This window comes from Crocodylus porosus, unplaced genomic scaffold, assembly GCF_001723895.1.
Source record: "Crocodylus porosus isolate Cpor-Errol unplaced genomic scaffold, CroPor_comp1, whole genome shotgun sequence".
In the NCBI taxonomy this organism is placed as follows: domain Eukaryota; kingdom Metazoa; phylum Chordata; order Crocodylia; family Crocodylidae; genus Crocodylus; species Crocodylus porosus.
The window spans coordinates 56,257,236-56,271,596 of NW_017728907.1; the positions used below are offsets into that span (position 1 = coordinate 56,257,236).

The following is a 14,361-nucleotide window of genomic DNA, read 5'->3' on the forward strand; positions in this document are numbered from 1 at the left end:
ACACACACACACACACACACACACAGCGCCGAAGTCACTTTGGCCCTGCTGGGATCGCCAAGTACAGCCCCCTTCCTGCATCTGACAGAGGATAATTAACTCCACATTTTTTTTTTTTCTTTCCAGTGGGCAGGAAAAAAGAAAGAGAGTCGGGAAAAGTTCCTGAAAACCCAGAAGGAGAGAGCCCCTAGCGTCCACAGGGAGAGGAGGAGGGGGGCCTTCTCCGCACCCCTCCGCTGGGTTGTTCTGCTTGAGGAAACGCTGCCCTGCCTCGTGTCCCAGCCCGGACTGAATTGTGAAACCCAGGCAAACGCTGGCTGCCAGCACCCCGGGCCGCAGACAGCCCCGGGAGCAAAGCCTCGGGTCCTGAGGGCACTGGCGCAAGGGTCCCCAGCCTGCAGGGCAAGAGGTGCCCCGAGCCAGTCCCGAGCGATTCGGGAATCCCGAACTACTGCCCCTGCGTCAAAGCGGAGCCGCTTTGCCCTCTCAGAAGAAGACTGTGGTGTTCATGAAGTTCAAAAAGCCAAAGGCGTTGGATTTTGGCAAGAACGGTCCTCCGGTCCCAAGGCTGCACGCAGACTATTCATCAGGATCATGACATTGTGTTAATCTCCCTTTGATCAAATTAAAAATTGCCTAGGAAGTCATGGAAAGTGCTTCTCGGATCCCTGATTGGCGGGGTTGCAATCTTACCCGGTCTGTGGGCAAACCAGGATGTGGCACTGCTGGGAATTAATACTTGGTGGAAAGGGACACTGGGCATAAAGTTGCCACCACATATATTTTTTTTCCCAGTGTTGGACCCGATCCTTCGGTCCTGACACAAGCAAAGCACTGATTTGGCCAAGTACTGAGTTGTGTCGTGTGCCATCTCAGCGAATCCTAATAGGCAGCAAAAGGGATTGCTTGGTATTCTAGTTGCCAGAAGCACCTCCAAGAGCAACCCAGCAATAGCAAGGCTGCTTCTAGATGGGATGGGGAGGAGGGCGATGGGTTTCCAGTAGGGAACCATTCCAGGTTCACGTTTCTAGCTTTGGAATTCGCCTCTGTACATAACGCACGAGCACAACGAGGTGCGAACTTTCGGAGAAGGGGTCACAGGAAACTAGTACAGACAGCAAAAAATCCTGAGCCTGAACCCATTCAGTCTTGGCTGGTTAATCTTCCTGTGTAGATTGAATGGATAAGCAAGTGAACAGACATGCTCTTTCAGAAATGAAGCCACCTGCCTGCAGTGCCTCAGGCCAGCGGCCAGGGGGTGCTAGAGCACGCCTGCCTGCTTGGCTGGAGCAGACAGCTTGGGCCAAGGCTAGCCTGCCCACCTTGTGGGTGGGGGGAGGGGGAGGTTGTGGGGAGGTGCAAAGTATCCTGGGATACTGGGAGACTGCGAGTTAACTTAAACCTGGAGGGACTCCAGGACAGAAGTGCAATGAACCAATTTAAAGTAAATCAGTTCAATCTGATACTGCATCCATCCAAGTTTATCTTAAACTGGTTTTGGCCCTTTTGGAAGCACTTCGTATGTGCTGAGATGCTGTTGTGTTACAGACTGGAACCGGTTTCTTATCACTTACACCAATCTGTGTGTAACTTCTGTCTCTAGGGGGTTATATGAGACAGACTGGAATATGGTTCCTTCTCTCTCCACACGAATTCCTCCTGGACCCGTTTAGACAAAGTCCAAATGAGCCTGCAACTCCTTTGATGCAAAACTCCCATGATAACTGTGGATGATGGTAATCCACCATGCATACAGGCCTTAGCAAATCCTGTCTTGCCTTTCTTGCATGGGCTGTCTCAGAGGAAGTCCTGGGCAGGTGGAAGCAGAACAAGATTTTATCTTCTCGTGGGTAAGAGACAAAAGAAATTTGGAAAAAAGTGTTATCTCAGCTATCTTAATTTATCAACATGATTTGGTAAGAAACCCTTATATATCCCTTTCTGAAGAAAGTGTGCTTACTTGTGCGCTGTGACCCAGCACAGGATGTACTTGGGCCTCTGATCTGGGTTCAGATGCCTCCACTTTATTCCTCCACTAGAATCACTGCCACCTACACGACACGCAAGGAAACTAGTGTGGGGCCCATACTGTCAGGTAGTGGGTAACAAATCAGGAAGGATTTTTGATTCAGAGAGGAATCATGTGTTTTGGGACCATGCTTGGTCGGGGATATGCTTTCAAGTCCCTTCTAACCCAGTTGCAAATAAGTTTATAATAGCAGTCAATAGCATCCAGTGTCTCTCTCCTCCATAGTGGGATCTTAGCAAAAACAACAAAACAACTGCTGAAGTGAAATGTGTCCCTGTTGTTTGTCAGAGGCAAGGATTTCTTTCTTTTTTTTTTTTTTGATTGATATCTTTTATTGGACTGACTGTGTATTTGGGATAAAGTTGGACAAGCTTTTGAATGCAAAGCATTCGTCTTCAGGTCTGTTGTTTGGAAACGTGTGGTTTATGAGATGAGTTCACTGGTTTCAGGGCAGGTTGAATCATTTCGGTTATTTCGGAATATGTTGACTGCAAATTATCCCACTTAAAATGCTCTGGGTTAAACTCGATTAACCTTTTAGTGTGAGGGAGAAACGGTTATTGTAACAGCAAATGAAAAATCAAAGGGGCCTTCCTTGTACTTGAAGGGAAAGTGAGAGGTATTTAAATTAAAGTTTTGCATTATAAGGCCCCTCAGGCTATTCGTGTTTACATTTTCAAAACAAAATGAGTGTACTGTTAATTGATGCAAGCCATGGCACACAAGTCCGAATTTTGGATTATTTCTTAAGGGAGCAGAGCGCTACAATTATCCACTGCAAAGTGTGAACCGAACAAATTGTCACCATTGAAAACTAGCTTCCCTGCTTTAATAAATATTGGGCAAGAAAATTATTTATAATAATTTCTTTTACATTCATTTACTCATTCATCATTTACTCATTCAATAATGTATAGCAACTCCCATTTTAAGGCCTAATTCTTAATTTCTCCCATATTCAAAATTCCTGCTGGGAGTCAAGGTTTTAACTGATAGGAAGTCCCTGAATTCAATGTGTCGCATCAGCCGAGAACAGGGCCCTGGGTATCTGAGGTTCCTCATCTTAATCCCACTGAAGTCAGGGGCAATATTTCCATTGTCTCGAGTGGGAGGCGGATGGAGCCCGGAGTGCATCAGGAACACAGGATCAGGCCCTATGAAGATAAGCTTTGTTTCTGGTAAAAGTAATTACTGACTAGATTGACAGCTGTTTAACTGGGATGCTCCACACACCTAATATTGAAATAGTAACTACGTTTCAGTTAGGTAGTTTGTCATTTTTTTAAATGAATAACTTCCTCTGAAGATTGTTGCGGTGACACAAAAATGGCCCGCGGGTAGGCGCAGCCATTTTGTAGCTCTCCACCTCAAGGGGCTAGTTGCAGCAACCTCAGTGAAGGCTTCCCATTCAGCAATGTTAATTCTGAAATTCAGAGAAGTTGTTTTTAGTCAGCGTGACTAAGCATTGCACTTTAGCCCAGAGAGCATTTGATTTCAGTCGCCCCTGAAGTGACTCCCGTATATCCTTTTTTTTTGTGTGTGTGTGAATGTGTTTGTCAATCATAAGATACTTTGAGGTCCCTCAAGAAAGAAAAGGGGCTCAGAGTTAGACCCACTAAAGGACTTAGGCACTAATCCTAACTAGCTTTCATGCAGGGCACCAAAGCAGAAAATTGCAGTCTTCATAACCCTCTCCCAGTCATGGGCAACTGGTGCTTCCCGAGTCTGGGGGGGCACCAAATCACTGATGGGGGCGGGGGGAGTCGAACAGTCACAAACCCCTCCGTGACCATTTCAGGCTCTTGTAATCTAAATAAATACCTGCTTTCTGAGCTGAACTACTCCCTGCATCGGACAATGAGCTCACAGGGAAAATTCTGCTCCCAGATCCCCATGCTAAGCTTGGACTTCCTTGGACATTAGTGGGCATTTTGCCTTTGGAAAAGAGCCAGCAATCAAAGATGATAACCACCCTGCAGGTCTGGGAGAAGAATTCTGTTTTACAGAAAGACGTAGCAAGTGTAAGGGTTTTAAGTTCTTCAGAAGAATAACCTTCAGTTGTCATACAGCTGGCAGGGTGGAAGAGAAGACATGCTTTATGTGGCAATTAAAATCTCACTTGCCCCTGTTCTTTGAGTTTGAGAAGTGTTATGTTCCTCTTCAGGGCTCATCTTCCTGCTTCCAACACCCCACATCATAAAGAAAACTTTGTTGCAAAGAGTATTGAAATATGTACTTTGTGTACTCACTCCTGTACAAAATGGGACCAAATCAAAATCCTCCTCTCCTACCAGTGTAGCATTTTACACCCACTTTTTCTTAGTTCAGAGCAGCTCATCAGAGACCACCATGGGTTTTCGGTCAGCCCTTTTATGAAGGTGCAAATCACTACATAGGGTGTGAGGTAGTGGGGAGTCAGACCCTGTCTTTTTAATAAATCACGACCAACTCCGTAACAATAACCGAAGTAAGAAAGAAGGTGGGTAAAGTTTATTGGCTAGGATCTGCACAGGCTTCAAACTGAACTAGTACCAGTAAGAAAAGGAACAGGTCTGGAGCACACCAAACAAATCAGATAGGTGTATACCAAAAGTTCATGACCAGAATATTGCCAAACTTTGGGAAGTTCAGATCTGGCTTGATCAACTTGAACTTATTTTAGAACTCCAGGACCTGAGCTTTCCAAGCCCTACAGCAGGGGCAGGCCAAATATGTCCCGTGGGCTGGATCTGACCCACCAGGTGAGTTCATCTGGTCTGCGGGTGGGTGCTCACCAGTTAACTGTATCCCCCGGGGCCCAGAGCTGCCCCTGCTGTGCGCCACATGAGACTGAACCCGCCCCCTCCCAGGGGGCAGTGCACTGCACACCTGCCCTCGCCCATGGGAGGGCCCCGGCCCTGGGCCCAGCCAGCATGCACATCTGGTCAGGAGCTGCAGCTGGGCGGGAGAACAGGACTGGCCTTGAAGCTGGCAGGAGTGCAGAGCCTGCACCAGGAGCATGGGGCTGGGGCAGTATGGTGGGAGCATGAAGCCTGGGCTGGCAGTAATGTGAGGCCCAGGCTGGTGAGAGCACAGGCCTAGCCTCGCTCCACTGGATGGGGCTTCCCACGGCTCATGTGCAGCTCGCACAACTCTCCTGGGAGCCCCACACAGTGGAGCTGGTGGCCTGAAGGCTCTTCCTGCTGCCACATGCTGCTCCAGAAGTGTCAGGGAGCCCCACATGATGGAGTTGGGTCAGCTTGGCCCTGCTCCTTGGTGCCCCAGGCAAGTCGAAAGAGCTGCACATGGCAGCAGAGAGTGGGGCCAGGCTGCCAGGTCCACTGCATCGGGCTCTCCTTCCGGGCATACAGCTCCAGCTGAGTCCCAGGAACTGCGTGTGAGCCACGGGGAGCCCCATGTGATGGAGCCGAGCCAGCCCGGCTTTACCTAGTGCTGCCAGGAGTCAGCTGGAGCCACACACCACTGGGGGCTCTGCCTGCCATGGGCCATGAGTGCCCAAAGGGCCCGCCACCTGCTGCTGTTGCTGCCACCACTAGTGGTGAAGGCTGTGTACCATGGGGGGCAGGGGGTGAAAGTACCACCACATGCACACCCTGCATTCCACCATACCAAAACACACACACACACACACACACACACACACACACAACCCCCCACAAACCCCATACCCACCCACTCACACACATACCCACACCCCCAACCACACAACCCTACACACACCATACAAAAGTAAGACTTTATTTGGAGCCATTATGCAATCACCTCTATATACACTATGCAAACACACATAAATCAGGACAAGTTTTTTAAAAATAAAATTAAAATATGTTATAGTAGATGTTTCAGTTTTAGTATATGATTTGGGTTTTTTCCAGTTCCAAGACAGCAACCACCTCTCCCAAAATAGAGTACTTCCAGGGGCAAGAGGAGGGGCTTCTGGTGGCAAAAGTCAGGGGTTAAGGGCAGGTGTTGAAATACCAGAATGGCAATCAGGGGGTGGGGCACCTGCCAACGGGCGGCGCGCCTGTCAAGGGGCAGAGCTAACTTTGTGGTCCTCAGTTCACCAAAACTTGTTATGAGGCCCTCCAGCTGAAATAATTGCCCGCCCCTGGTGTACAGGGTAGGCTTTGCGACTTCTTTTCTGGATCATTTGGTTCTCAGTGCTGTGTGATATATCAGATTTGCTTGCCCGCTATCATATATCATCCACCTTTCCTGGCTCCCATCAGCTTTCCATGCACCCTCAGGCTTGTTTCCCTGTTAAGAAATGTTTGCTAAGGCCAAGCAAAGTTCATCAGTCTAGTAAGAGATCTGTTACTCAGAGACACAAATGTGCAAATCAGAGGGCCTCATTTTCTACCCAGCTACCACATGAGAAAAGAAAGGTATAAGTAATGGCACAGAATGGAGAACTAGGTCTGCCAAATATCTGGATCATTACAAAACTAGGGAACTGATTAGCATCCTGCAGATACAATAGGTTTCACAGTATTGGCTATGATGTGGTTTGAAGCCAATTTTGTATTGTTTTTGGGCTCACCATTTTACTGTACATCTTGTTCTATTTAGTGATATAAAATCTGACTCCTAGCATCATCTAATAACGAGGATCTCAGCTTCCACTGTAAAACAGTGCGTTTCTACTTCTGTGATGTAGAAAAGCTTGAAAATGTGACCAAAAGGTATAAAAAAAATGAAGGTTCAAAATGCAAAAATCAAAAAAAAAAGGAAATCAAAAAGTAATTTTTAAAAATATATATTTTGTAGGAATTTTTAAAGACAATTTCATGATTTGGGAAGCTCCGACTTGGGTTTTGAAGCCTTGGGCTTGGAAATCTGTTCAGTGGCACATTAATGTCTGTAGGCACTGAGAGGGCCTGAGACATACCCAAAGAGAGAATAATGGCGCCATCTTGTGCCCCCCTTGGAATTTGCTTAAAAATAATTAAAATGTATCCCAGCTCTTGATGGTTTTTATTATTAACATCTCCCAGGACCATCTCTTTGGTCCCATTCCTAAAATGTTTTTTGGGTCAGATGTAATATTTATTGGAAAGACTAACATAAGTTTTAACCGTATAAAAAGGGTAAATGTTTAAGCATGAAATATGGATGTTATGGACATTATTTGTTAGAAATCCCAGCACAAACCAAAACATGGTCATTTTGTAAAATCATTCACGTGGAGCCTTTTATATGTTTTCCTCAAATGCTTTCATGCGCTTATTAGCAGAGCCTTCCTGAGCTGCATGCTTCCTACCTTTGCACAATTTATGCAGGATAGACATTTTTACAGTCAACTGTTAATGAAAGAAGTGGTGCATTGTCTGATGGTCTTTTTAAAACTTGATGAACAAAATCTGAGTTTGTGCTTTGCGTTGGCCAATTTCCAGAAGTGTGTTTGAAAGGCAAGAATGTGGCATATTTTAATTATGTTCACAGGTCAGTCTGTAACTGAAAGCCTTATTATAAACAGCGGCCTCAGAGGATAGGTCTGCATAAGATTTTTTACCTCTGAATTGATTGCCAGTTAACTCAAGGTAGTTAACACATTTGCAAAGTCTGGTCTGGACACTACCCTCACGTTTGTTCCAGGCTGGAAACATTTGAGATCTATCCAGTAAACAGCTGCTTCGAAATCTGGTGGCTTGGACCTGTCTCTGATCATCTATGATCTAAACATCCTGGCTGAAAGTATTCACAGGGCAAACAAAAGCAGCTTCTTTTCCAGATCAAGACCAAATCATCTTGTCATTTCATGAGACGCATAACAGCTTTTGGCAACACTTAAAAAGAACGTGGCATCAAGTTTCTGAGGGCGAACAAGGATCCTAATATAGCAGGTGTGGGGTTAGTAACTGCAGTTCAGGAAGCACTTGAAAAGCTAACTCCGAGCTGCAGAGCAAGCTTGGCCATTACCTGTGTGGGCCTGCATCTTTGAAGCTGGAGACAAAAATCTCTTTTGAAGGGGTGTTATTGAAGGGATCTGGATGAATAACCGGGGAAAAAAGGAATTGGTCATGCCCTTGTCTCTTGGGGCAGGCTGTGGGGATTACAAATGACTCCGGTGTGAAAAAGGTGTGAATCCTTTTCAGAAAAGGGTTCCTTGTAAATTCATGGGACTAGACTTAATGGGCCAGAATGGTCCACCTGATATCCTATTCTCCTTACTTGGGAGAAGCTCTTAAAATGGGTCTTACATACATACACATATATGGATAGCTGATGATTAACAGAAAAGGAAAGTAGTCTGTGTCATCCCTAAATCAGCTGTGCTTCAGTTATCAGTTCAGTTTTGCATTTAGTCAACACTCGTGTCTCTGACAGGGCATGACTAAAAGCAGCCAGAGATTTGTCTGTGGATGAATGTCAAGCTCAGGCCTTCCAATGCCAACCTGCATGGGAAAGACTACAGAAACGCTTACTTGCATACGATACTTAAATTCATAGCTTGTCTTTATTAGAGCCTTTAGCTTGACAGTTATCTCTGGGTGTGGAGGCTAATCTAGACGATCCCTAAACACTTGGTCAAGGATACAACTGGTGTTTATGGTGACAGCGTGAGATCCTTACTGCAACAAGGCCTGTTTTGTCCTTTTTTTACGCGACACAGAAAATCCAGCACAAACTCTGGTTCTGCTATGGGGATGTGCTCTGTGAAACATGGCTTCTGAGCTGCCCTTGGGGGACACTCCTCACAAACTGGGACATATGGGGCACTATAGGGTAAAGAGGGACATGTCAAGGACAAGACCTGAATGGGCTGTGTGATGTAGATCCTGGATTAGTTTGCAGTCCATTAGCAGCCTAAGGAGACTGCCATAATTTAGACAGGATTCTAGAGCAGAATAAGGAGAAAGGGTCTGAAGTCAGGCACAAGGTAGGGCAGAGTGATTAGAGCTGATTAAGTTATGTTCTCCTTTTCCAATGCAGCAGCCTAGAAGAATGGGCTATGAGTTAACCGCTATATTAATGGTCTTATTAATCGATAGGACCTCACACAGCCTTACCAGAGACTGTTAAGCTTCCTCAGAGATGATGTGGTATAAGTCTGTAAAAAGATTTCCCATTAGCCTTTCCACTAATTTTGCTCAAATGTTTATAATCCTAGATGGGTTCAAGACTCCAAATGTAGTAGTCTTTGGATCCAGGTTTTGATTTGCCTGTTACAGTGAAAATTAAATTCTCATGCTGTTGATAATTTCTGCATGCTGGCCATTTCTGCAAGGCTTCAAGTATAGGAATCAAAAACTGGAAAGGACCTCCTGGGCCATCAAGTCCACTCCCCTTCACCTGCAAGCAATCACTGACCCAAGAAATCCCTCAAATCACCACTTTGAACCCCCACACAAATGCAAGGTACATAATCTGAAATGTTCTGTAATATGTATGTAAAAATTAGGGGAGACAAGGGCACTGCTGATGCCCCACCAGTGCAATGGCAGGGAAGTAGTTGGCTATTTTGAGCTCAGGGGGTTCTAGGAAGAGGACCCAGCCTCACGCTATTAAGGCAAAAGGCCTCATAATTCATGGGAGTTTCACATAAGGGGAAAATTGCTTCCTGCCCCCAAATTTGCCAACCAGTACAACCTTGAGCAGAAAAGCAAGACCCCCTAGATAAACACCTCTGGATTAGCAAAGTACTGGTGGAAGCGTTAGCACAGCATACTTTAAACCCCTCAATTTAATGGTTGCCAGTGTCTCAGTGCTTCAGAGGAAGCCAGCAGGATTCATGAGGGGAGAAATGATCCCTTCCATGATGCTACTCATGACGAAAGGCCCTGAAGCATGGGATTACCGGGTACTTTCCATACTATGCGAGGGTTACCTCTAGACCCCAGCATGGAGATTCCAAATACATGACTCCATATATATGCGTACACTGAGTGATTAGTGAACCAGGACCTCCGACCTATCACACAAACTCTTCCATCAACTTACCCAGTTTAGTCAGTGATCGAAGTTCTTTACCCTCACTATAACAGGGGACTTTCTTGGGGTCAGTCCGCCATTGGCCCACCCACCTGTTCCTGGGCTAGACGCCCGCCTCACTTTCCTGCCATGCCTTGTTGTTTCATAATTGGTTGTAATTAGGTGGGATGCTGCCAATTCTTGCCAGGGAGTGCTCTCTGTGGCTCCGATCCTTCCCTACACCACAGCCCAAGCATCGCAGATGGCATCCAGGGCATACCTGGGGTGTCAGACATACCGTCTTTTGGGCCTCTCTTGCAACCCTCACCAGGGTAGTGGCCAGGCAATTACCCAACCTGGGCCGAGCTTGCCATGGCTTCTCCTGGGCCAACTCTACACAAAACCACACACACATACTGGGCTTCCAGCCCTCTGGTTGCCCCCCTTTACTGGGATTCCACATCTACCCCCTCACTGGGGCTACAGAGCTTCCCTCCCCAGTGGAGGCTCAGGCGGCCATAGCCATGCCTGGCCCCAACTTCTACCCACAGTAATGTGGGGGATAGGGGTTACTGAGGCAACCTGACCCGCCTTCCACCGGGGTGGTAACTGGCCTGGCATTTCCTAGGGGCTCCCACACCACTGGGAGACCCACCAGGACATCCACTCCTGGCAAGGTGTAGTTTTAGGTCACGTCCAGGACCAAGAGCCTCTTGCTCCAACCTACAGAGGTTCCATACAGCAGTTCAGCCAGGCAATGTTTCTACCTGTCTGGCAGCAGCAATCTGCTCCATTTAGATAGGCAGCCAGGGTCTCAAAATGGCCGCCACAATCAAGCACCTGCTGGCTATTTGGCTCTGCCCTTAAAGTGGCAGGCACCAATAGTACCCTGCCACACTCACCACAGTGGTTGAAAGACTCATGAATAAATTAAGAGGCTGTGACTTAGATGATTACACAGTCTGGTGGGTGGCAAATTGGTTTAGCAGTTGCACCCAGAGAGTGGTGGTGGATGGGTCGGTATCGACCTGGAAGGATGTGGGTAGTGGGGTCCCACAGGGTTCGGTCCTTGGACCCATACTCTTCAATATCTTCATCAGTGACTTGGATGTGGGTGTGAAGTGTACTCTGTTCAAATTTGCAGATGATGATACATTGTGGGGCAAAGTGCACACTCCGGAGGATAGGGAACGATTGCAGGCAGACCTGGACAGGGTAGAGAAGTGGGCAGTACACAATAGGATGCAGTACAACAAGGACAAGTGCAGAGTGCTGCACCTAGGGTGCAAAAACACCCAGCACACCTACTGGCTGGGAAGTGACGCTCTCAGCAGCACAGAAGCATAAAGGGACCTCGGAGTCATAGTGGACTCCAAGATGAACAGGAGTCGTCAGTGTGATGAAATCATCAGCAAAGCTAACCTCACTTTATCATGCATCAGCAGATGCACGACAGATAGATCCAAGGAGGTGATACTTCCCCTCTCTGTGGCATTGGTCAGACCACAGTTGGAGTACTGAGTCCAGTTTTGTGCACCGTACTTCAAAAAGGATGTTGAAAGACACAAGAGGGTTCAGAGGAGGCCACTTGTATGGTTAGGGGCTTACAGAACAAGCCCTATGAGGAGAGACTGGGGGACCTGGACCTCTTCAGCCTTTGCAAGAGAAGGCTGAGAGGTGATTTGTGGCCGCCTACAAATGCATTAGGGGGACACAGCCAGGGATCAGAGACGCTCTGTTCACTGGGGCACCTCCTGGGATAAGAAGGAAGAATGATTACAAACTGGCAGAGAGCTAGATATCAGGAAAAACTTCTTCATGGTACGGGTGGCCAAAATTTGGAATGGGCTTCCAGGGGAGGTGTTGCTTTCCCCTATCTTGGGGATCTTCAAGAGAAGGCTGGATAGGCATCTGGCTGGGGTCATCTGACCCCAACGCTTTCTCCTGCCTAGACAGGGGATCAGCCTCGATGATCTGTTGAGGTCCCTTCTGACCCTAGCGTCTATGAATCTATGACTATGCCAAAAATGTCACTCCCCCAATCACTAAAATCCTCTCAGGATTTCCAATCTAAATGTATCTGTAGCCAGTTTGTAGCCATTTGACCTTATATCAGAATTGGTTTTTCTGAGCCCAGAAAGCTTATCCCATTCCCTATTATTCACTCCATAAATATATTTGTAAAGGGTAAGCATATCTCCTCTTAGTCTTCATTTTATAAAACAAAACAAGCCAAGCTCCTGTCATTTTCTTTCATAAGAAAATACCTTAATTCTTTTAACTGCCTCAGTGGCCCTACTTTGAACCTGTTCCAGTTTAAATTAATCGTTTTTTAACACTGGAACGGCACACACCATTTAAATGGGATCTTACTAATACTTGGGAAGGTGGCATATACATCTAATAAATAAATAACTGTTACAAGGACACTAATACCTTCTTGTTTCTACTTAACATAACCTAGGGTCGACTGGTAGCTCATGGCACTCTACAGTTGACCAATATACCCAGTTCCCTCACTTCCTCTGTTGTCTCAGGCTATTTACCCACCTGAATAGTTGAAGTCCTTGTTATTGGTCTCTTCATTGGTCTCTATGTAACTTTTCAGTTCATCCATTCCTAATCTTCCATGCCACCAGATTATACAAGTCTTCCTGCATAAGATCTCCCCAGTTTAGTGTCCTCTACAAATTTCATGGGGACACATGTACGTCCAGTACTAAGGTCAGTGGTAAAAGCATTAAACAGGACAGGTCCCAAGACCAATCCTCAAGGGAACACCGCTAGTAACTACTCTCCAGTCAGATAACTCATCTTTCAGATGAACCCACTATAGTGTCTCTTCAGTGAACTCCATACCCACCTCGTGGTTGTAGCAGTGATACCGACCGTGCTTCATGGGAGATTACTGGCCAAGCTGGGGAGGGCAGGGATCAGTAATCATACAGCAAACATCACAAGACTTGTTGGAAATAAACTGGATGCTGAAAGTGCAAGTCATGACCTATCTGACAAAACAATCTCTTTAAATTCATGTTAGCTTTCATCTTTCTTTCAATCACTGCCAGCACCTTTATCACACTGGATTCTGGAGATGTTTTTTGAATCTGAAAAATAGCAGTGGGATAAAAATGAATGTTAATGAGCCCAACTTCTGATTTTATCATTTGCCACTGGGCTTCACTGGAAAGATTGCGAATGTCCGTACTTAAGGTCCATGCAGGGGAAGAAACATGTTTTCCATTTCTGCACTTAATCCACTTAATCTACTTATCTATACAGCTTAAGTTTTTCTATGCCTGTTGCTGGTGTCTTAGTATCAGAAACTGTCACTCCATAAATTATACACAGCAGTTGAGGTTGAAAAGGCTCTGGTGGAAGAGAATGAACCACTAAAATAAAATGTAAGCAAGTGCAATAGCTTTTATGAAAAACTTAGAGGAGAACAAATACACACACGCACACATGCACGCGTGTGCGCACGCACACACACACACACACACACACACATATAAATAAGGGGGCTCTTGACTCTTAAAAAAGCTTGGCACTGAGCCGTAACAAGAGGGACCTTTTCACTGATGTCAGGTGGGGAAAGGGAGTATAGAATAACAGACCGCCCTTAGAAGAACTCGGCCTGGATAAAGCGAAGGCCTTTCAGCCATGACTGTCAGTTTCATGTCACCGATTTGAAAAGAAAAGCAATAAATGGGACCTTGCTTCAAAAGTTCCATGATTTACAGAAGTTCAGCCTTGCCAGTTCACCGTCGGCCAAGAGACTATTATTACTCTGATTTGTGCAGATATGATCTAAAGGAAAACACACATCTAGGGCTCAGAATAATAAATAATACAGCTATTCATACATCTGTGCTGGTTACAAGAAGGCAATTTCCCCATAATTGAAAGTAATAGAGAAAGGTATACAAACAGTATTCTGTCTAAATAAGTCCTGCCCAATGGTTTGGACTGAACGGATTTCTTATAGGCACATGTCTATGCGAGGAAAGCAAAATGGTTCAGACTCCAAAGGACCCAGGAATAATTCTCCTGAATCTTTGCCTAGAGCTACATTCACCTATGCCCTGTGGATTAAAGTGCGTAGAGCGTTCAAACACAAAGGTGCTTCAGATGTCACACCTGCTATTTTCTTCTTTTTTTTTTTTTGTGAGTGTGTGTGTGGTGGGCGGGTAGTGCTGTTTTGTGTGCCAGCATAGAGATACTGTCTCTTTACATTGGACTTGGGCTCCCTCCATGGACAGAACAAGAAATTTGAGTTAGCATAGGTCTTAATCTTGCAAGTTTTTTACCTCTGGGCTGGGTGGGGGTGGAGGGAGGGAAGGCAGTGAAAGCCATTTTTTTTTTCCAGCGCCAACTAAAGTAGAGGTGACTTATGAGCATGAACATGTGGATTCAAGCCT

General features: G+C 46.0%; 1 protein-coding gene across 1 annotated transcript in view; it reads right to left on the reverse strand.

Annotated features, from left to right (window-relative positions):
- The window catches only part of PLPP3 (phospholipid phosphatase 3), an 82,769-nt gene extending 70,212 nt beyond the window's left edge, over positions 1-12,557 (reverse strand). The window contains exons 1-2 of the mRNA XM_019530637.1: positions 12,491-12,557; positions 1,053-1,105 (exon numbers count right to left, since the gene is read on the reverse strand). Of these exons, the coding sequence (XP_019386182.1) occupies positions 1,053-1,105; positions 12,491-12,557 (120 nt within the window). The remainder of the gene's footprint in view (positions 1-1,052; positions 1,106-12,490) is intronic.
- Between the last annotated feature and the right edge of the window lie 1,804 nt (positions 12,558-14,361).